Genomic DNA, 19,747 nt, shown 5'->3' with positions numbered 1-19,747 from the left:
TGGTCTATCTAGATTTGTTAATGAACTACACAATGAGATATTTTCTCTATATTTTTTGCATAGTGGAGGATTTTAAACTCACCTTTTACCTCCCCCTAATTTTAAATTTTGTTGTATATATATATATATATATATATATATATATATATATATATATATATATATATATATATATATATATATATATATATATATATGTTTAAAACAACATGTGTCTAGAGTTTAATTCCTCACTCAAATTCCAAAAAGTTGGAACTGAATGATTTTGTCTGTCTTTTAATGAAAATTCAGAGTTAAAGTGACATAAAAGCACAAAAATAAAACAAAGAATACTAACAGAACAAAGGAAATGTGATAAGAGAAGTAAATTGGAAACAACTTTAAAATGTTGAGAATCATGAAAGTTGCAACATGCAAGAACAACCAGGAAAAATTACTGCACCACCTTATTTTGGTTTATACTTCTGAATCAGGGACACCCTTTGCATTTGTGGGGCCCTGGGTAAGACAAATTTGCAGGGGGCCCCACAGCCCAGGACTCTTTTTCCCCTCCCCTGTATGGTTCGCCCCCTGTATGGCCCACCCCTCTCCCAACATTCAGTGTTACCTATATAAAGAATAACAGTTTATATTACACCTCCTGATACCATAAACACTTCTTTGGGATATACATTGCACCTTTTCCTATCCTCACCCCTGAAAGTGCAGGGCCCCCAAGCACAGGGCCCTGGCAGGTGCCCCTGTCCCCCGGCCCAAAGCACAGGCCGGTCTTCTATCCAATTGTTCATCAGCTAAATCTAGCAATGCAATACACAGAAGAGGGCAAAGAGGTTTTAAATATAGCTTTGTCTAAATAGCCTCCTATAGCCATATTAAACAATATAAAATATTCATACCTTAATAGCTCAAATAAGTACTGAGCTGATTTACTTCACATTTCCAGGGTTGATAATAACTTAAAATCCCAACTCACAAGTCAGCTAAACTCGTGTATTTAAAGCTTGTAAACATTAGAAAATCAGTTTACCCTACAATCATCATAATGTGTAGAATTTGTGTATATAATATTTAGCTTAATAGGCTAGCAGCGGCAAACGGAATCTATGTCCTCACTATAGTTAGGAAATACCTTTGGCTTGATGTAGATGCAAGCTTTACAATTTTCCTTAAGAATTCATTATGCTCCACCAGGAGATGATTTTTTGCCATCAGTAATACAGTTTCAGTCTCTAATCCATAATGGATCCTTAGCACCTGTAATAGAATAGTGATATATATTTTAAATTGTTTCAAGAAAGGTACTGTTTATTTTTTTTAAAACATGCTTTTTTTCTTTTACCATCTGTCCGACAGAACTAAAGCAAATCACCTATACTACACATATACCAGGCTACCAGAAAAAACTGAAGCACGCTGCATTGCAGCATGCTTTGGCAGTTAAGGGGTTAAGCTCACTGACCAACCCCTCTGTCATCTTACACTGTTTATTCGTTCAGCTCCTGTGACTAACATAACTGCCAACATCTCTTCCAACGGTGATTTAAAGATTGTGTGATAAATAGATTCTCATAACCTGCACTTGATCTATAAATCTAGAAACGATGAACATTTAAACAATAAATGCGAGGACATAAAAATTTCTGGATCTGGTCATGTATCATTTTATTTCTTTCCATTCTTTGTAATGAAAAAATACTACAATCTATTGGAACCTCATTTGTTAAAGGGACATGAAACACATTTTTTTCTTTAATGATTTAGAAATAGCATTCAATTTTCCCCTTTTTTATCTAATTAGATTCATTCTTTTGATATCCTTTGTTGTAAAGCATATTTAAATACGCTCAGTAGCTGCTGATTGCTGGATGCACATAGATATGATTGGCTCACCATGTGCATTGCTATTTATTCAACAAAGGAAATCCGACAAATTAAATAATAGAAGTACATTGAAACGTTGTTAAATATTGTATTCTCTATCTGTATCATGAAATAAATGTTTGGCTTTCATGTCCCTTTAAAATAAGAAGGATGTGCTATTTATATATATATATATATATTTTTTTTATAATAATACTTTCTAGTTATCAGCTACCAAGGTTTTTTGCACTGATCACTGACCCCACCCCACCCCCCAGGAAAAAATTCAGTGTCACACACACACACACATATATATATATATATATATATATATATATATATATATATATATTATATATATCATATCATATCAAAATATAATATAAAATTGCAGTATTTATTTTTGGTATACTTACTTGGCATAAACATTCAGAATTACTTTCTTTTATTAACGTCTCTAAAAGTGTTTCTTGAACGTCAGATGACACATACAACCGTGCAGCCTCTGCAGAATTTTTGATCCATTGTAATATAAATTCAAGTACCAACAAGCGCACTTCATGGAAATCTGACTTTAGCATACTCTGGACCAGACTTGTGGAAGAAATACGGTTGGCAGCAGCATCCAACTGACCCGTGTTTGACATCTCAGGCTTGGCTCTCAGAGTCAGTTGTGATAAAACTAATCGTGCAACACTCTGTAAGTATTGTACAAGGCCAGGAACGGCTGCACTATGGTAAGTGTCTTTTTCCAATTGGCAATCATCAACGATAGAAAAGACATTGTCCGAAAAAGTTACTGAGTCTAGGGAGAAAGCAACACATATATAAACAGTTAAAAAAAAACAACACATTTGTTTATAAAAAAGTTAAATAAGTAAATTAGGATTTCAACATTAATGCACTAAGGACCAAGGTGGAAAGTCCCAAGTAAATGATAATACTTCTGCTATTTGTTTGTTTTTATTTATATATTGTAAAATATATTACATAGCAAAGAAAATCTGAAACCAAATTACAAAGAGTCACAAATGGCAGCTAAAATGTGTCCTAAAGATTTCTATAAACTGCACAACTACAGTAATTTGTGGCAATATAAGTTCAATTAATACGGGATAGGGGGCCTATTTCCTTGAGTCCTATGTAGATTGATAATTTTTGGCCACAATAAAAACTAATTGGAGCACCATGCCAAGTTATTACACAGAAGGGCGTATCTATGAAAACCAATTTACTTTTTAAATAATGGCTTGTAAAACTTAAAAAAAAAGAGTGATATATCCCTTAATTACAACATAGACTGTTGTTTGGTGATAGATCCACTTTAATGTCAGTTACAAAACGTATTCATGTGTAGGCGTATGCCAGATAAATGTAGTTTTCTGTTCTATTAATACCATTTGCTTACTTGCAGGGCTGGACATGTAATGTACACACCATGTTCATGTAAAAAGGTCTAAATAATAACAAATACATAAACAGAATGAATAAGTGACAAAAATAATGGATATGCTTATTTAATAACAAACATTCAGTCTTGGTTCAGCAGCTTAGTGGGTTCATGTCCTCTGCCCACTGGAGTAGGTAGAGACACCTGCAGTTAATTCTGTTCGTTCCAGCTGGAATCAGTTTACCCATAACAAAGCAAGAACCTATTTAGTGACAGATTACAAGAGGAGCACTAAATATCGATTGCGAGCAAGCTATATTAGCGCTCCACTTTGTAATACCAGCACATGATAATGTGTGTTGTTATTACAAGCAAATTGATAGGAAGCATTGCGCTCACGAGAGCGTGCTTCCATAGGCTCCTATGGGAGCCTCGTTTTGATGCCGCTACAGATGAAACGAAGGGGGTAAGTAGTGCAGCACAGTGCAGCATTTTAAAATATATATATATATATGAATATATACATATATATTTATGTGTTAATATGTGTATATACACATATTAATACAAATTATATATGTATATACGCATAAACATATATATATATATTTACATTGCGGTCTATGGGAACACACAGTTCACTTGCCTAGGTCTGAGGAACGTCATATCAAATCAAGCACACTGAGCTGGTAGAAATATTGAAGGCATGGAAGGAAGACCATGTTGCTGCCTTGCATAACTGATACACTGAGGCTCCATGATAATCATATAAAATAAACTGCATACTCCTAGCCCACATCAGAATAACAGAGACAACAGTATTGCCTTAAAAAAAAAAAAAAATAAATAAATAAATAAATAAACTTTTAGAAGAATCTTGGCCTTTCTGGCATCAGGAGAAAACTGACTTTTTTCACAAACCATCAGAATCACAGAGAAAATATAATTGGCACAAAAATAAACTTTTGGAAGAAACTGGCCCTTGCTGGCATCAGGAGGACAAAATAAAAATCAGACTTCTGATTCGATTTACAACTATTTTAAAAGTGCCATACAACCCAACATTTTTCTTTCATGATTCAGACAGAACATACAATTTAAACAACTTTCCAATCTACTTCTATTATCAAATGTTCTTTGTTTTCTTGTTATCCTTTGTTGAAAAGCAGGAAGGTAAGTTCAGGAATGAGTCTGCAGCACTATATAACAGCAGTTTTGCAATAATGTTATACATTAGCAGGAACACTAGATGGCAGCAGTTTTGCAATAATGTTATACATTAGCAGGAACACTAGATGGCAGCACTATTTCCTGTCATGTAGAGTGCCAAACATGTCTACTCTACCTATCTAGATATCTTCTCAACAAATAATAGCAAGAGAACAAAGCACATTTGATAATAGAAGTAAATTAGAAACCTTTATTAAAATGTTTTCTCTATCTGAATCATGAAAAAAAAATTGGGTTTCATTTCCCTTTACCACTATTCCAAAAATAGTATAATTCTATCTTGCACACAAAAATAAAATTATACCTATAACGCGATAATCCTAATGTTGCTAAAACTTCCTAGATCCCCTTCTCTCAAGGGTTAAGTAAATATGTAGCACCAAAGTGGAATTAGCTCTAAAGCAGTAAGGATATGGGCACCTCTACTTTTTATACATAGTTTGTATTTAATGATAACAGAATAAAATTATGAACGTCTTACATTAAAAAAATATAAGACAGAATTCAAATTGAATCCTAAATTGTTAACAAATAATAACATCAGCGCTGGTTAGAAACAGAAACATTTTTTCTCTCTCTTTAAAACTGAATCATTTACATTCGAAAGTTGTAGGTATATACCATCTTCCATAGGTTTACATGCCATAAGTTGAAAAGCCGACGTCAATACAGGTTTGTAAAAAAACATAATTTATGTAAGAACTTACCAGATAAATTCATTTATTTCATATTGGCAAGAGTCCATGAGCTAGTGATGTATGGGATATACAATCCTACCAGGAGGGGCAAAGTTTCCCAAACCTCAAAATGCCTATAAATACACCCCTCACCACACCCACAATTCAGTTTAACGAATAGCCAAGAAGTGGGGTGATAAAGAAAGGAGTAAAAAGCATCAACCAAGGAATTTGGAAATAATTGTGCTTTATACAAAAAATCATAACCACCATAAAAAGGGTAAGCCTCATGGACTCTTGCCAATATGAAAGAAATTAATTTATCAGGAAAGTTTTTACATAAATTATGTTTTCTTTCATGTAATTGGCAAGAGTCCATGAGCTAGTGACGTATGGGATAGCAATACCCAAGATGTGGAACTCCACGCAAGAGTCACTAGAGAGGGAGGGATAAAAAAAAAAAACAGCAATTTTTCGCTGAAAAAATAAATCCACAACCCAAATTATGAGTTTTAATCTCATAAATGAAAGGAAAAAACTTAAATCAAAAGCAGAAGAATCAAACTGAAACAGCTGCCTGAAGAACTTTTCTACCAAAAACCGCTTCCGAAGAAGCAAATACATAAAAATGGTAGAATTTAGTAAATGTATGCAAAGAAGACCAAGTTGCAGCTTTGCAAATCTGATCAACTGAAGCTCCATTCTTAAAAGCCCACAAAGTGGAGACTGATCTAATAGAATGAGCTGTAATTCTCTGAGGCGGGGCTTGACCCGACTCCAAATAAGCTTGATTAATCAAAAGCTTTAACCACGAAGCCAAAGGAAACGGCAGAAGCCTTCTGACCTTTCCTGGAACCAGAAAAGATAACAAATAGACTAGAAGTCTTCCTGAAATCTTTAGTAGCTTCAACATAATATTTCAGAGCTCTCACCACATCCAAATAATGTAAAGATTTCTCCAAAGAATTCTTTGGATTAGGACACAAAGATGGAACAATTTCTCTATTAATGTTGTTAGAATTTACAACGTTAGGTAATAATTTAAATGAAGTCCGCAAAACTGCTTTATCCTGATGAAAAATCAGAAAAGGAGATTCACAAGAGAGAGCTGATAATTCAGAAACTCTTCTAGCAGAAGAGATGGCCAAAAGAAACAACACTTTCCAAGAAAGTATTTTAATGTCCAAAGAATGCATAGGCTCAAATGGAGATGAGAGACTCCAAGGATGAGAGATTGATTTAATGACAGGCTTGATACGAACCAACGCCTGCACAAAACAATGAATATCAGGAAGTTTAGCAATCTTTCTGTGAAATAAGACAGAAAGAGCAGAGATTTGTCCTTTCAAGGAACTTGCAGACAAACCTTTATCCAAACCATCCTGAAGAAACTGTAAAATTCTAGGAATTCTAAAAGAATGCCAAGAGAATTTATGAGAGGAACAAAATGAAATGTAAGTCTTCCAGACTCGATAATAAATCGTTCTAGAAACAGATTTACATAGTATTAATCACGTCAGAAAAACCTCTATGACAAAGCACTAAGCGTTCAATTTCCATAGCATCAAATTCAATGATTTGAGATCCTGATGGAAAAACGGACCTTGAGATAGAAGGTCTGGCCTTAATGGAAGTGGCCGGTTGGCAACTGGACATCCGAACAAGATCCGCATACCAAAACCTGTGAGACCATTCTGGAGCCACCAGCAGCACAAACGAATGCTCCATGATGATCTTGGAGATCCCTTTCGGAAAAAGAACTAGAGGCAGGAAAATACAAGCAGGTTGATTACACCAAGGAAGTGTCAACACATCCACTGCTTCCGCCTGAGGATCCCTGGACCTGTACAGGTACCTGGGAAGTTTCTTGTTTAGATGAGATGCCATCAAATCTATTTCTGGAAGACCCCACATCTGAACAACTTGAGAAAACACATCTGGATAGAGAGATCACTCTCCTAGATGTAAAGTCTGACGACTGAGGTAATCTGCTTCCCAATTGTCTATACCTGAGATATGAACCGCAGAAATTAGGCAGGAGCTGGATTCTGCCCAAACAAGTATCCAAGATAGTTCTTTCATAGTTTGAGGACTGTGAGTCCCACCCTGATGATTGACATATGCCACAGTTGTGATATTGTCTGTCTGAAAACAAATGAACGGTTCTCTCTTCAATAGAGGCCAAAACTGAAGAGCCCTGAGAATCGCACGGAGTTCCAAAATATTTAATGGTAATCTTGCCTCTTGAGATTTCCAAACTCCTTGTGCTGTCAGAGATCCCAAAACAGCTCCCCAACCTGAAAGACTTGCATCTGTTGTGATCACAGTCCAGGTTGGATGAACGAAAGAGGCCCCTAGAATAATACGATGGTGATCTAACCACCAAGTCAGAGATAGTCGAACATTGGGATTTAAGAATATTAATTGTGATATCCTTGTATAATCCCTGCACCATTGGTTCAGTACACAAAGCTGGAGAGGTCTCATATGAAACGAGCAAAAGGGATTGCGTCCGATGCTGCAGTCATGAGACCTAAAACTTCCATGAACATAACTACTGAAGGGAATGACTGAGACTGAAGGTTCCGACAAGCTGCAACCAATTTCAAACGTCTCTTGTCTGTTAAAGACAGAGTCATAGACACTGAATCTATCTGGAAACCTAAAAAGGTGACCCTTCTCTGAGGAATCAAGGAACTTTTTGGTAAATTGATCCTCCAACCATGTCTTTGAAGAAACAACACTAGCTGATTCATGTGAGATTCTGCAGAATGTAAAGACTGAGCTAGTACCAAGATATCGTCCAAATAAGGAAACACCGCAATACCCCGCTCTCTGATTACAGAGAGTAGGGCACCGAGAACCTTTGAAAAGATTCTTGGAGCTGTCGCTAGGCCAAAAGGAAGAGCAACAAATTGGTAATGCTTGTCTAGAAAAGAGAATCTCAGGAACTGATAGTGATCTGGATGAATCGGAATATGAAGATATGCATCCTGTAAGTCTATTGTGGACATATAATGCCCTTGCTGAACAAAAGGCAGAATAGTCCTTATAGTCACCATCTTGAAATTTGGCACTCTTACATATCGATTCAAAATTTTTAGATCCAAAACTGAACTGAATGAATTTTCTTTCTTTGGGACAATGAATAGATTTGAATAAAACCCCAGACCCTGTTCCTGAAACGGAACTGGCATGATTACCCCTGATAACTCCAGGTCTGAAACACACTTCAGGAAAGCCTGAGCCTTTACTGGGTTTGCTGGAATGCGTGAGAGAAAAAATCTTCTCACAGGCGGTCTTACTCTGAATCCTATTCTGTACCCCTGAGAAACAATACTCTGAATCCATTGATCCAAACATCTTTGAAAAATCTTAATCTGCCCCTACCAGCTGAGCTGGAATGAGGGCCGCACCTTCATGCGGATTGGGGGGCTGGCTTTGATCTCTTAAATGGCTTGGATTTATTCCAATTCCAATTTGAGGGAAGCTTCCAATTGGAAACAGATTCCTTGGGGGAAGGATTAGGTTTCTGTTCCTTATTTTGTCGAAAGGAACGAAAACGGTTAGAAGCTTTAAATTTACACTTAGGTCTTTTATCCTGAGGCAAACTCCCTTCCTCCCAGTGACGGTTGAAATTATTGAATCCAACTGAGAATTAAATAACTTATTACCTTGGAAAGAAAAAGATAGTAATCTGGACTTAGAAGTCATGTCAGCATTCCAAGATTTAAGCCACAAAGCTCTTCTAGCTAAAATAGCTAAAGACATAGATTTAACATCAATTTTGATGATATCAAAAATGGCATCACAAATAAAATGATTAGCATGTAGAAGCAAGCGAACAATGCTAGACAAATCAGAATCCAATTCTTGTTGCGCTAAATGTTCCAACCAAAAGGTTGATGCAGCTGCAACATCAGCCAAAGAAATTGCAGGCCTGAGAAGATGACCTGAATATAAATAAGCTTTCCTTAGATAAGATTCAAGTTTCCTATCTAAAAGGTTTTTAAAAGAAGTGCTATCTTCCGTAGGAATAGTAGTACGTTTAGCAAGAGCAGAGATAGCACCATCAACTTTGGGGATCTTTTCCCAAAACTCTAAAGAAACTGCTGGCAAAGGATACAATTTTTTAAACCTTGAAGAAGGAATAAAAAGTACCAGGCCTATTCCATTCCTTAGAAATCATATCAGAAATAGCATCAGGAACTGGAAAAACCTCTGGAATAACAACAGGAGGTTTATAAACAGAATTTAAACGTTTACTAGTTTTAATATCAAGAGGACTAGTTTCCTCCATATCCAATGTAATCAACACTTCTTTTAACAAAGAACGAATATACTCCATTTAAATAAATAAGATTTGTCAGTGTCAATATCTGAGGCAGGATCTTCTGAATCAGATAGATCCCCATCAGAGAAGGATAAATCAGCATATTGCCGGTCATTTGAAATTTCATCAACTTTATGAGAAGTTTTAAAAGACCTTTTACGTTTATTAGAAGGCGGGATGGCAGACAAAGCCTTCTGAATAGCATCAGAAATAAATTATTTTAAATTTACAGGTATATCTTGTGCATTAGATGTTGAAGGAACAGCAACAGGTAATGAACTACTACTGATGGATACATTCTCTGCATGTAAAAGTTTATCATGACAACTATTACAAACCACAGCAGGAGATATAACCTCCACAAGTTTACAACAAATGCACTTAGCTTTGGTAAAACTGTTATCAGGCAGCAGGGATCCAACAGAGACTTCTGAGACAGGATCAGATTGAGACATCTTGCAAATGTAAGAGAAAAAAACAACATATAAAGCAAAATTATTAATTTCCTTATATGGCAGTTCCAGGAATGGGAAAAAAATGCAAACAGCATAGCCCTCTGACATAGAAAAAAGGCAGGAGGCAAATAGAAATGGGGTCTTAAATAATGAAAATAGTTGGCGCTAAGTATGACACATAACAAACAGTAAAAAAAAAATTGGCGCCAAAAATGTCCGGAATGACACACTCGCATCACGGATGACGCATCCTTGTGAAGGACTCAGCGTCAACTAAGACGCCAGAAATGACGAATTTGCATCAACGAACTTAACTTCGCGCCAAAAAAATCTTGCGCCAAGAATGACGCAATAAACTTTGGCATTTTGCGCCCTCGCGAGCCTAATTATGGCCGCAAATTTAAAAGACAGTCAATTGAAAAACAGACTAAACCCCAGGTAAGAAATTTTTTTTTTCCTAAAAAAACATTTCCCAGATATGAAACTGACAGTCTGCAAAAGGAAATATACTGAAACCTGAACCATGGCAAATATAAGTACAATACATATATTTAGAACTTTATATAAATGCCTAAAGTGCCAAACCATAGCTGAGGTGTCTTAAGTAATAAAAAACATACTTACCAAAAGACACCCATCCACATATAGCAGAGAGCCAAACCAGTACTGAAACGGTTATCAGTAGAGGGAATGGAATATGAGAGTATATCGTCGATCTGAAAAGGGAGGTAGGAGATGAATCTCTACAACCGATAATAGAACCTATGAAATAGATCCCCCGTGAGGAAAACCATTGCATTCAATAGGTGATACTCCCTTCACATCCCTCTGACATTCACTGTGCTCTGAGAGGAATCGGGCTTCAAAATACTGAGAAGCGCATATCAACGTAGAAATCTTAGCACAAACTTACATCACCACCTCCATAGGAGGCAAAGTTTGTAAAACTGAATTGTGGGTTTGGTGAGGGGTATATTTATAGGCATTTTGAGGTTTGGGAAACTTTGCCCCTCCTGGTAGGATTGTATATCCCATACGTCACTAGCTCATGGACTCTTGCCAATTACATGAAAGAAACAAAATGTATGCTTACCTGATAAATTTATTTATTTCCGAACACTCCTGGCCAGCAGGAGGAGGCAAAGAGAACCACAGCAAAGCTGTTAAGTGTCACTTCCTTTACCTACAACCCCCAGTCATTCAGCTGAAGGCAAATGGAAAAAGAAAATAACACAAAGGTGTAGAGGTGCCTGAGGTTCAGTAAAAAAAAATACTGTTTTAATCTAAAGGGTAGGGTTGTGGAAATTTATCAGGTAAGCATAAATTTAGTTTTCTTTCCTAAGACATGGAGAGTCCACAATGTCATTCCAATTACTAGTGGGAACCAATACCCAAGCTAGAGGACACAGAATGAACAGGGAGGGAGAACAAGACAGGTAGACCTAAATAGAAGGCACCACCGCTTGAATAACCTTTCTCCCAAAAAAGAGGTCTCAGCCGAGGCAAAAGTATGCAGAGAGGACCAAGTTGCAGCCCTGCAAATCTGTTCTTCAAAAACTTCATTTTTGAAAGCCCAAGAAGAGGAGACAGCCTTTGTAGAATGAGCTTTAAGTCTATCAGGAGGCTGCTGTCCAGCAGTCTCATAAGCAAAATGAATCATTCTTCTCAACCAGAGGGAAAGAGAAGTAGAAGTAGCCGTCTGACCCTTACGCTTTCCAGAGAAACAAACAAACAGGGCAGAAGACTGGCGGAAAATCCTTAGTAGCATGTAGGTAGAATTTTAGAGCGCGCACCACATCCAAGTTGTGCCACAGACGTTCCTTATGAGAGGAAGGATTAGGACAGAGAGAAGGAACAACAATTTCCTGATTAATATTTCTATCCGAAACCAACTTAGGGAGAAACCTCAATTTAGTACGAAGGACCGCCTTATTGGCATGAAAAATAAGGTAAGGCGAATGCATTGCAAAGCCGAGAGTTCAGAAACTCTCCGAGCAGAAGAGATAGCAATAAGAAACAAAACCGTCCAAGATAACAGCTTAATATGAAAGGTTTGTCTGCTCAGGAAATCTGCCTCCCAGTTGTCCACTCCTGGAATGTGGATTGCAGAAAGAAGACAATTGTGAGCTTCCGCCCACTGCAAAATGCAAGTCATCTAATTCATGGCCAAGGAACTCATAGTTCCTCCCTGGTGGTTGATGTAAGCCACTGAGGTGATGTTGTCCGACTAGAACCTGATAAACCGGGCTAAGGACAACTGAGGCCGGCCATCAGAGCATTGAAGATAGCTCTCAACTCCAAAATATTTAGTGGGAGAGAAGACTCCTCCTGAGACAGGTAAGCTAGACCAAAATCCCATGGAACCGCCAGAGCATCTATCAGAGCGGCCTGAGGATTTTTTGACCTTGAACCGTACCTTGGAAGCTTGGAGTTTTGATGAGACGCAATCAGATCCAATTCCGGTACTCCCCACTTGAGGGTTAACCTGGACATCTCCAGATGGTGAGTCCACTTCCCGGGATGAAAGGTTTGTCTGCTCAGGAAATCCGCCTCCCAGTTGATCACACCTGGAATGTGGATTGCAGAAAGAAGACATTTGTGAGCTTCCATCCACTGCAGAATGCGAGTAATCTCCTTCATGGCCAAGGAACTCCGAGTTCCTCCCTGGTGGTTGATGTAAGCCACTGAGGTGATGTTGTCCGACTAGAACCTGATAAACCGGGCTAAGGACAACTGAGGCCAGGACATCAGAGCATTGAAGATCACTCTCAACTCCAAAATGTTTATTGGGAGAGAAGACTCCTCCCGAGACCATAGGCCCTGAGCCTTTAACGAGTCCCATACTGCTCCCCAGCCTAGCAGGCTGGCATCCATGGTCACAATCACCCAGGAGGGTCTCCGAAAGCATGTGCCCTTAGACAGATGATCCTGAGAAATCCACCACAAGAGAAACTCCCTTGTCCACTGGTTTAGATCTATCCTCTGAGATAGATCCGAATAGTCTCTGCTCCATTGTCTGAGCATGCATAACTGCAGAGCTCTCAAATGGAATCGAGCAAAGGGAATGATGTCCATGGAAGCTACCATCAGACCAATTACCTCCTTACATTGAGGCACCGATGGCTGAACAGTAGACTGTAGAGAGAGGCAAGTAGAGAGAAGCTTGGATCTTCTTACCTCCATCAGAAAATATTTCATAGATAGGGAATCGATGATGGTCCCTAAGAAAACCACCCTTGCAGCTGGTACAAGGGAACTCTTCTCCAGATTCATTTTCCATCCGTGGGAACATAGAAAAGACAACAAGATCTCTGTATGAGAGTTTGCTTGTTGAAAAAATGGCACCTGAACCAATATATCATCCAGGTAAGGAGCCACCGCAATTCCCTGAGACCTGACAACTGCCAAGAGAGCCCCCAGAACCTTTGAGAAGATTCTGGGAGCTGTAGCAAGGCCAAACGGAAGAGACACAAACTGAAAATGCTTGTCTAGAAAAGCAAATCTCAGAAACTGATGATGATCCCTGTGGATGGGAACATGAAGATAACGCATCCTTCAGGTCTATGGTCGTCATGAACTGACCTTCTTGGACCAAAGGAAGAATGGAACGATTGCTTTCCATTTTGAAGGACGGAACACTGAGAAACTTGTTGAGACACTTCAGGTCTAAAAAGGGTTAAAAAGTTCCCTCTTTCTTGAGAACCACAAACAGATTCAAATAAAATCCTAGACCTTGGTCTCTTACTGGAACTAGAACAATCACTCCCAGGGAGGAAAGGTCCTGCATGCACTTTAAGAATGCCTCTCTTTTTACCTGATCCACAGATAACCATGAGAGGAGAAATCTGCCCTTGGGATGACAAGATTTGAAATCTATTTTGTACCCCTAAAATACTATGTCCACAGCCCAAGGATATGGGACATCTCATATCCACGCCAAACGAAACAAGGAAAGTCTGCCCCCCACCTGATCCAATCCTCGACCGGGGGCAGACCCTTCATGCTGACTTAGTCTTAGCAGAGGGTTTCTTTGATTGTTTTCCCTTGTTCCAAGACTGATTGGCTTTCCAGGAAGACTTGGACTGCTCCTGCTTGGATAAGGGAGAGGAAGACTTTTGGCCTTTGAAGTTATGAAAAGAACAAAAATTACTTTGACGTCCTTTAGATCTATTCTTCTTGTCTTGTGGTAGAAAGGACCCCTTTCCACCTGTAATTTCAGAAATTATCTCCGTCAGACCAGGACTGATTAGGGTCTTACCCTTGTAAGGTAGAGATAAAAGCTTGGACTTAGAGGTAACATCAGCTGACCATGATTTAAGCCACAGAGCCCGGCGTGCTAGGACAGTAAAGTCAGACATCTTGGCTCCCAGTCTAATTACTTGCATGTTAGCATCAGAGATAAAGGAATTGGCCAGCTTGAGAGCCTTAATCCTATCTAGGATCTCCTCCAATGGAGTGTCCTATAAAATCAGTTTGGACAAGGCATAACACCAATAAGATGCTGCTCTTGCTACTGTGGCAATACAAACTGCAGGTTGCCATTGTAGACCCTGATGAACATACATCTTCTTCAAATAGGCCTCTAGCTTTTTGTCCATGGGATCCTTAAAAGAACAACTATCCTCAATAGAAATCATGGTTCTCTTAGCCAGAGTAGAAATAGCCCCTTCTACTTTAGGTACTGTACGCCAGAGTCTCAAATTGAGTCAGCTACAGGAAACATCTTTTTGAAAACAAGAGACAGGGAGAAAGGTATCCCAGGTTTATCCCATTCCTGTGCAATGATCTCCGACACATGGTCTGGAACAGGAAATACTTCCACAGCGGAAGGAACATAGTATTTGTTAAGTTTACTAGATTTCTTAGGGTTGACAGCGACAGAAGCGTTAAAGTCATCCAAAAGTAGCCAGAACCTCCTTTAGCAGTAAGCGGAGGTGTTCAAGCTTAAATCTGAAGTTTACCTCTTCAGACTCAGACAAAGGAATTATACTATTAGAATCTATGATTTCACCCTCAGAGGCTACCGAGGTATCCTTCTCATCAGGCTTATGAGGGAGGTCAACCTTCAAGGCAGCAGAGGAAGCAGACAACTTGCCATCGGACAAATGTTTAGATTTCCTCTTGCGTTTTCCCAACACAGGAAAAGCAGATAATGTCACAGATATCACAGAAGATATCTGAGCAGCAAAATCTGATGGCAAATAAACTTCCAGGAGGTTGAGAGGAACTGCAGGGCACTGTATGTGACGACATTGAGGCTTGGGACGTTTGAGGAGACAGCTGTGGCATTGCCTGAACAGCATCATCCTGAGAGCATTAAGCACAGAAAAAAGAAATTAATCTTTACATTTCAATGTCTTTTCTAAACATGAGGAACAAATGTGCATAGGTAAAACAATTTGGGCATCTAGACACAAACATGTACCTATAAGAACAGACTCCTGCTCCATATCCATAGAAGACATGATTCCCAAAAATGATTGGAATGACAAATATATTTAAAATGACACTGTCACTTTAAAAATTAAATTCCGGGGCGAAGCTTGCCAGCAACTTGAGCAGAAGCTAAACTGCTAAGCTCCGTGTAAAAATTGATGAATAACAGCATTTTGGGACACAAAAAAAGGAGTATTTGGATTAGAAAAGGATCAGAGATAGAAGCTACATCATACTCACCAATTTGGAACTGTTTTTAAGTCGATCTGAGCAAAAGTTTGGCATAACAGACAAACAGAACCGGCAAATTACTAGGAAAGTCCGGGGATGCGGCCTACTCCGGAAGTCTTGTAAGTAATAAAGCACCGAAAACAACGCCAAAAAGGATATAAATTAGAACTACACATTAGAAAAGCAGCAGGGATGAGATACAAAATCTTCTGAAAAAGAGAGTGGGCAGAGGAGAATATTCGAAGTTATTGGCGCAAATCGCCATATTTCAAGTAAAAGAAGGTGAGGGTGGATGTAAAGGTAAAGCAGGCTCAACACCCCTTCCACAGCACTGCATATTATTATTATTACTTTCGCAATCTATTAACAGCCCTGCAAGGCTCCAGAATCCTAAAATGGCCCAAATAGCAGCTGAAATAAAGGTTTTAAATTTGGAAGCCTGATTGATTGCAATGGCACAGTGACATGGGATTAGGATGCTTATACACACCTATAACTTTGTGAACAATGCATAATTAGGGAATTCGTGCAAGAGACCAGCAAAGATAATGTCCTGATACCAGAAAGAAGATAATAACCAGGATGCTTAGATACTAGGTGATATCAAAATGACATATCTATCTATATAAAAGGGTGCCCTGCCACATTGAAAGGCACTCAATACCTCTCCCACTAATCCTTACACCCAGAAGAGAGAGCAACCGAAAAGTTGCAACGTCAGAGGTTCTATATACCAGAGCACTAAACTGGTAGAATTATACTGACAGAAGGATTCTATATCCATGGCCTAAAGAAGGATTGTGAAGTGATCCAGACTTGATCATACGAAAACAAGAAAACACTTTCATAGATGTCCTCTAGGAGGGTGACAAAGGGAGACAAGCCTTCTAAATTAACCAGCATGAACACCTTTTTTAAAGCATTCCAAGGCTTAAAAACTCCAAGCTCGACGGAAGGACCTTCAGAAGAACCAGAGGAGTTAGATACTGAGGCTAATCTATTGGAAGAATCACCCCCTGCAACCAGGGCGGACCTTAAAGCCCTGGTCTCTAAAAAAGGACATTTCTGTAAGCTTTGAGAAGTTATGGAACAAGATAGATAACATGCACACTTCAGTTTCTAAAAGCCTATCTGAAATAAAAACTGAGATTGCTGATCTGGGTGGCAGGATTTACTCCCTGGAAGAGCATACAGATTCCATAGTAGAAGACCTCAATGAAGTCTCTCAGTCGGTGGTGTAACAACAACAACTGCTTAATGAAATGCAGGACAAAATGGAAGATCTGGAGAATAGGAGTAGGAGATCTAATATTAGACTGAAAGGCATACCTGAATCAATTTCCAATAAAGATCTCCTGTCCTATGTAGCCCAGTTATTTAATCAAATCACAGGAGAACCTGAAAACTACTGTATGGGGATTGAAAGAGCCCATAGGGCCCTCAAGCCTAAACCCAAAGAAGGACTACCACCTAGAGACGTTATAATTAAACTTGCTCTGTTCCAAGACAAAGAAAAGATTCTACAGGCCTCTCGGAAGAATCCGACTTTTAAATTCCAAGGCAATGTAGTACAATTCTTTCAGGACCTCAGCCTGCGAACTCTACAGCGGAGGAACAGTATGAGACCGCTAACTTCACTTCTTCATGAACATCAAATTCCCTATAAATGGGGGTTCCCATTTACACTCTACATCACCAAAGATTCCAAAGTTATCACCATCAGGGAACCAGAAGATATCGACGAGGTGTGTGGCGTTCTAGGTCTGGAGACACCAACAATCCCATCATCGACTCAAGCAACATCCTCAGAACAGACACCAAAGAAGAAGACGCACACTATTTTACCTAAACAGTCCAAAGTAAATCGTAAGAGACAAAAAACCTGAAACTTAACTCAAAAGAGGACTCTATGATTAATATATCAATATGGGATCATTAGAATTAGAAGTAACAATATCTCAGACTAGCAATATGACGTATGTTGATCCCATGTACACACGCTGCGCTAGTAGCAGCCTTTTCCGTTGAACGATAGCGGTTGATCCCAACCCAAGGATCATTATTTTGGTCAATTGTTTTATTTATATGTTAACTTAATGTTATTAATTTGTTGTTTTTTGTTGAAGAATATCAGAACTCTGGGAGACTCACCACTAGACTCCAGGTACTCTGTGCCTTACATACCGGTATGTAACAACCAAACTCACACACTCAACCTAACAGTCAGGTACATAAGCTGCCTCCACTTGAACAGGTAAATAACGCACACATTACATGTAGTTTCACATAATGTTAGGGGACTGAATACAGACATTAAGAGACGCACCGCAATAAACCAATACAACTCTATCGGAGAAGATATTTTGTTCCTTCAAGAAACCCACTTTGTTAAACCCCAAATACCACGTTATTGGGCCCACTGACATACAAAACACTATCATGCTACGGCAGAAGCTAAGAAAAGGGAAGTTTCTATTCTCCTTCATGCCACGGTGAACTTTACCCATGAGTCCACGATAGCGGAGACAGAAGGCAGATATCTTATAGTGAAGGGACAACTTAATAACACAGAGATAATACTACGCAACGTCTACGCACCCAATGAAGGTCAACGTGTTCTTTAAGAATATTGCCCACATTTTGACACAATGGTCTCAATCTAAAATACTATTGGCTGGAGATTTTAATGTCTCCATGTCTAAATCTTTGACTAAATTACCTAACCCCTCCTCCAATAAGGAGCTTAGATGAATCAGTATAGTTAAGTCAATACAGAATTCTCTCTCTTCACTATCCCTGTCCCTTTATTTGCGCTCTGTGTTGAGCCTCTGGGGGCCAGACTCAGAGCACACCCGGATATCTCGGGAGTTAAAATAAAAAATTCTGAATATAAACTGACCCTTTTTGCAGATGATATCTTACTCATGATCACTAAGCCGCTTGTTTCCCTCACTAACCTATTTGAAGTGCTGACCAAATTTGCGAATATATCTGGTTTTCGCGTTAATATAGACAAATGTGAAATGCTACCTATAGAAATACCTACTCACACCCAAAAACTACTAGAGGTAAACTTTGAAATCAGAACAGCTAAACAATCCCTACAATATTTGGGTATCCACCTAACAACTAAAACTCAGCAATTATATAAGTTGAACTATACCCCTCTATATAAGTCAATTAGAAAAGATATACTAAATTGGAAGAAATATGGTTTCTCCTGGTTAGGGAGAATTTCCGCAATAAAGATGAATGTCCTACCACGCCTTCTATACCTTTTAAGGGCCCTTCCGATTAAAATCATACATCCAGAACTGCCAAGCATACAATCTGACATATTAACTTTTATTAAAGGGAAGAAATCAGCCAGGCTGTCACATAAATTAATGACGACCCATAGATCTTTAGGAGGCCTAGGAATCCCTAACCTACTTGACTACTATAGAACAGTTAGACTGACCCAGGATGTCCTGGTAGCAAGGTCAAAACGGGAAGCTATATGGATTCAATTAGAAGCGGAGTTGGAGGGAAGAGAATCCAATGATGCTAGATTATGGGATAAGATAACCCGGGTGAATAAAACAATAACAATTAGATCTTTAGTGACAGATAATTCTACCCACATATGGTCTGAATGGGCTATGAGAAGGGGAATGTGGCCACCTAGATCCACCCTGATACACATTAGATATCTATTGCCGAAGGAGTTCCGTAGAGATATAGACAAATGGAAAAATAAAGGTTTATATTGTGTGGCAGACCTAATGATACAAAACAAAATTATGATGTTCCCACAGTTAAAGGACAAACTACACCCTATTAAGTTAAAATGGTATTTATACCTCCAGGTTTCCTCTTCCATGAATAAATATCTTAAACTAAAGGCAGATGGACCTAAAACCCTGTTGGAAGCCATCTGTTTGGAAGAAAATAGGCCAAAGCACTCCATTAGTAGACTATATATAGCGATGCAAAAAATAGGAGATGTTACTAAAAGCCCAATTCTACTCCGATGGGAAGCAGATCTAGAACTTGTCCTGACTAGAGATGAGTGGAATGAGGTGTAGAGGACTAATGAGTGCAGACCTAAAAGAAAATTCCCTGAAAACAATGTACAGATGGTATCTAACCCCTT

The 19,747-nt window shown here is 38.7% G+C and overlaps 1 protein-coding gene across 1 annotated transcript in view; it reads right to left on the bottom strand.

The window, feature by feature from the left end:
* THADA (THADA armadillo repeat containing) overlaps nucleotides 1–19,747 on the bottom strand; it is a 1,857,831-nt gene that overhangs the window by 318,813 nt on the left and 1,519,271 nt on the right. Inside the window, exons 32-33 of the mRNA XM_053712286.1 lie at nucleotides 2,277–2,665; nucleotides 1,130–1,254 (exon numbers count right to left, since the gene is read on the bottom strand). Of these exons, the coding sequence (XP_053568261.1) occupies nucleotides 1,130–1,254; nucleotides 2,277–2,665 (514 nt within the window). The remainder of the gene's footprint in view (nucleotides 1–1,129; nucleotides 1,255–2,276; nucleotides 2,666–19,747) is intronic.

Source organism: Bombina bombina, chromosome 4, assembly GCF_027579735.1.
Source record: "Bombina bombina isolate aBomBom1 chromosome 4, aBomBom1.pri, whole genome shotgun sequence".
NCBI classification, from domain to species: domain Eukaryota; kingdom Metazoa; phylum Chordata; class Amphibia; order Anura; family Bombinatoridae; genus Bombina; species Bombina bombina.
This window is presented reverse-complemented; position numbering and strand designations above follow the sequence as displayed.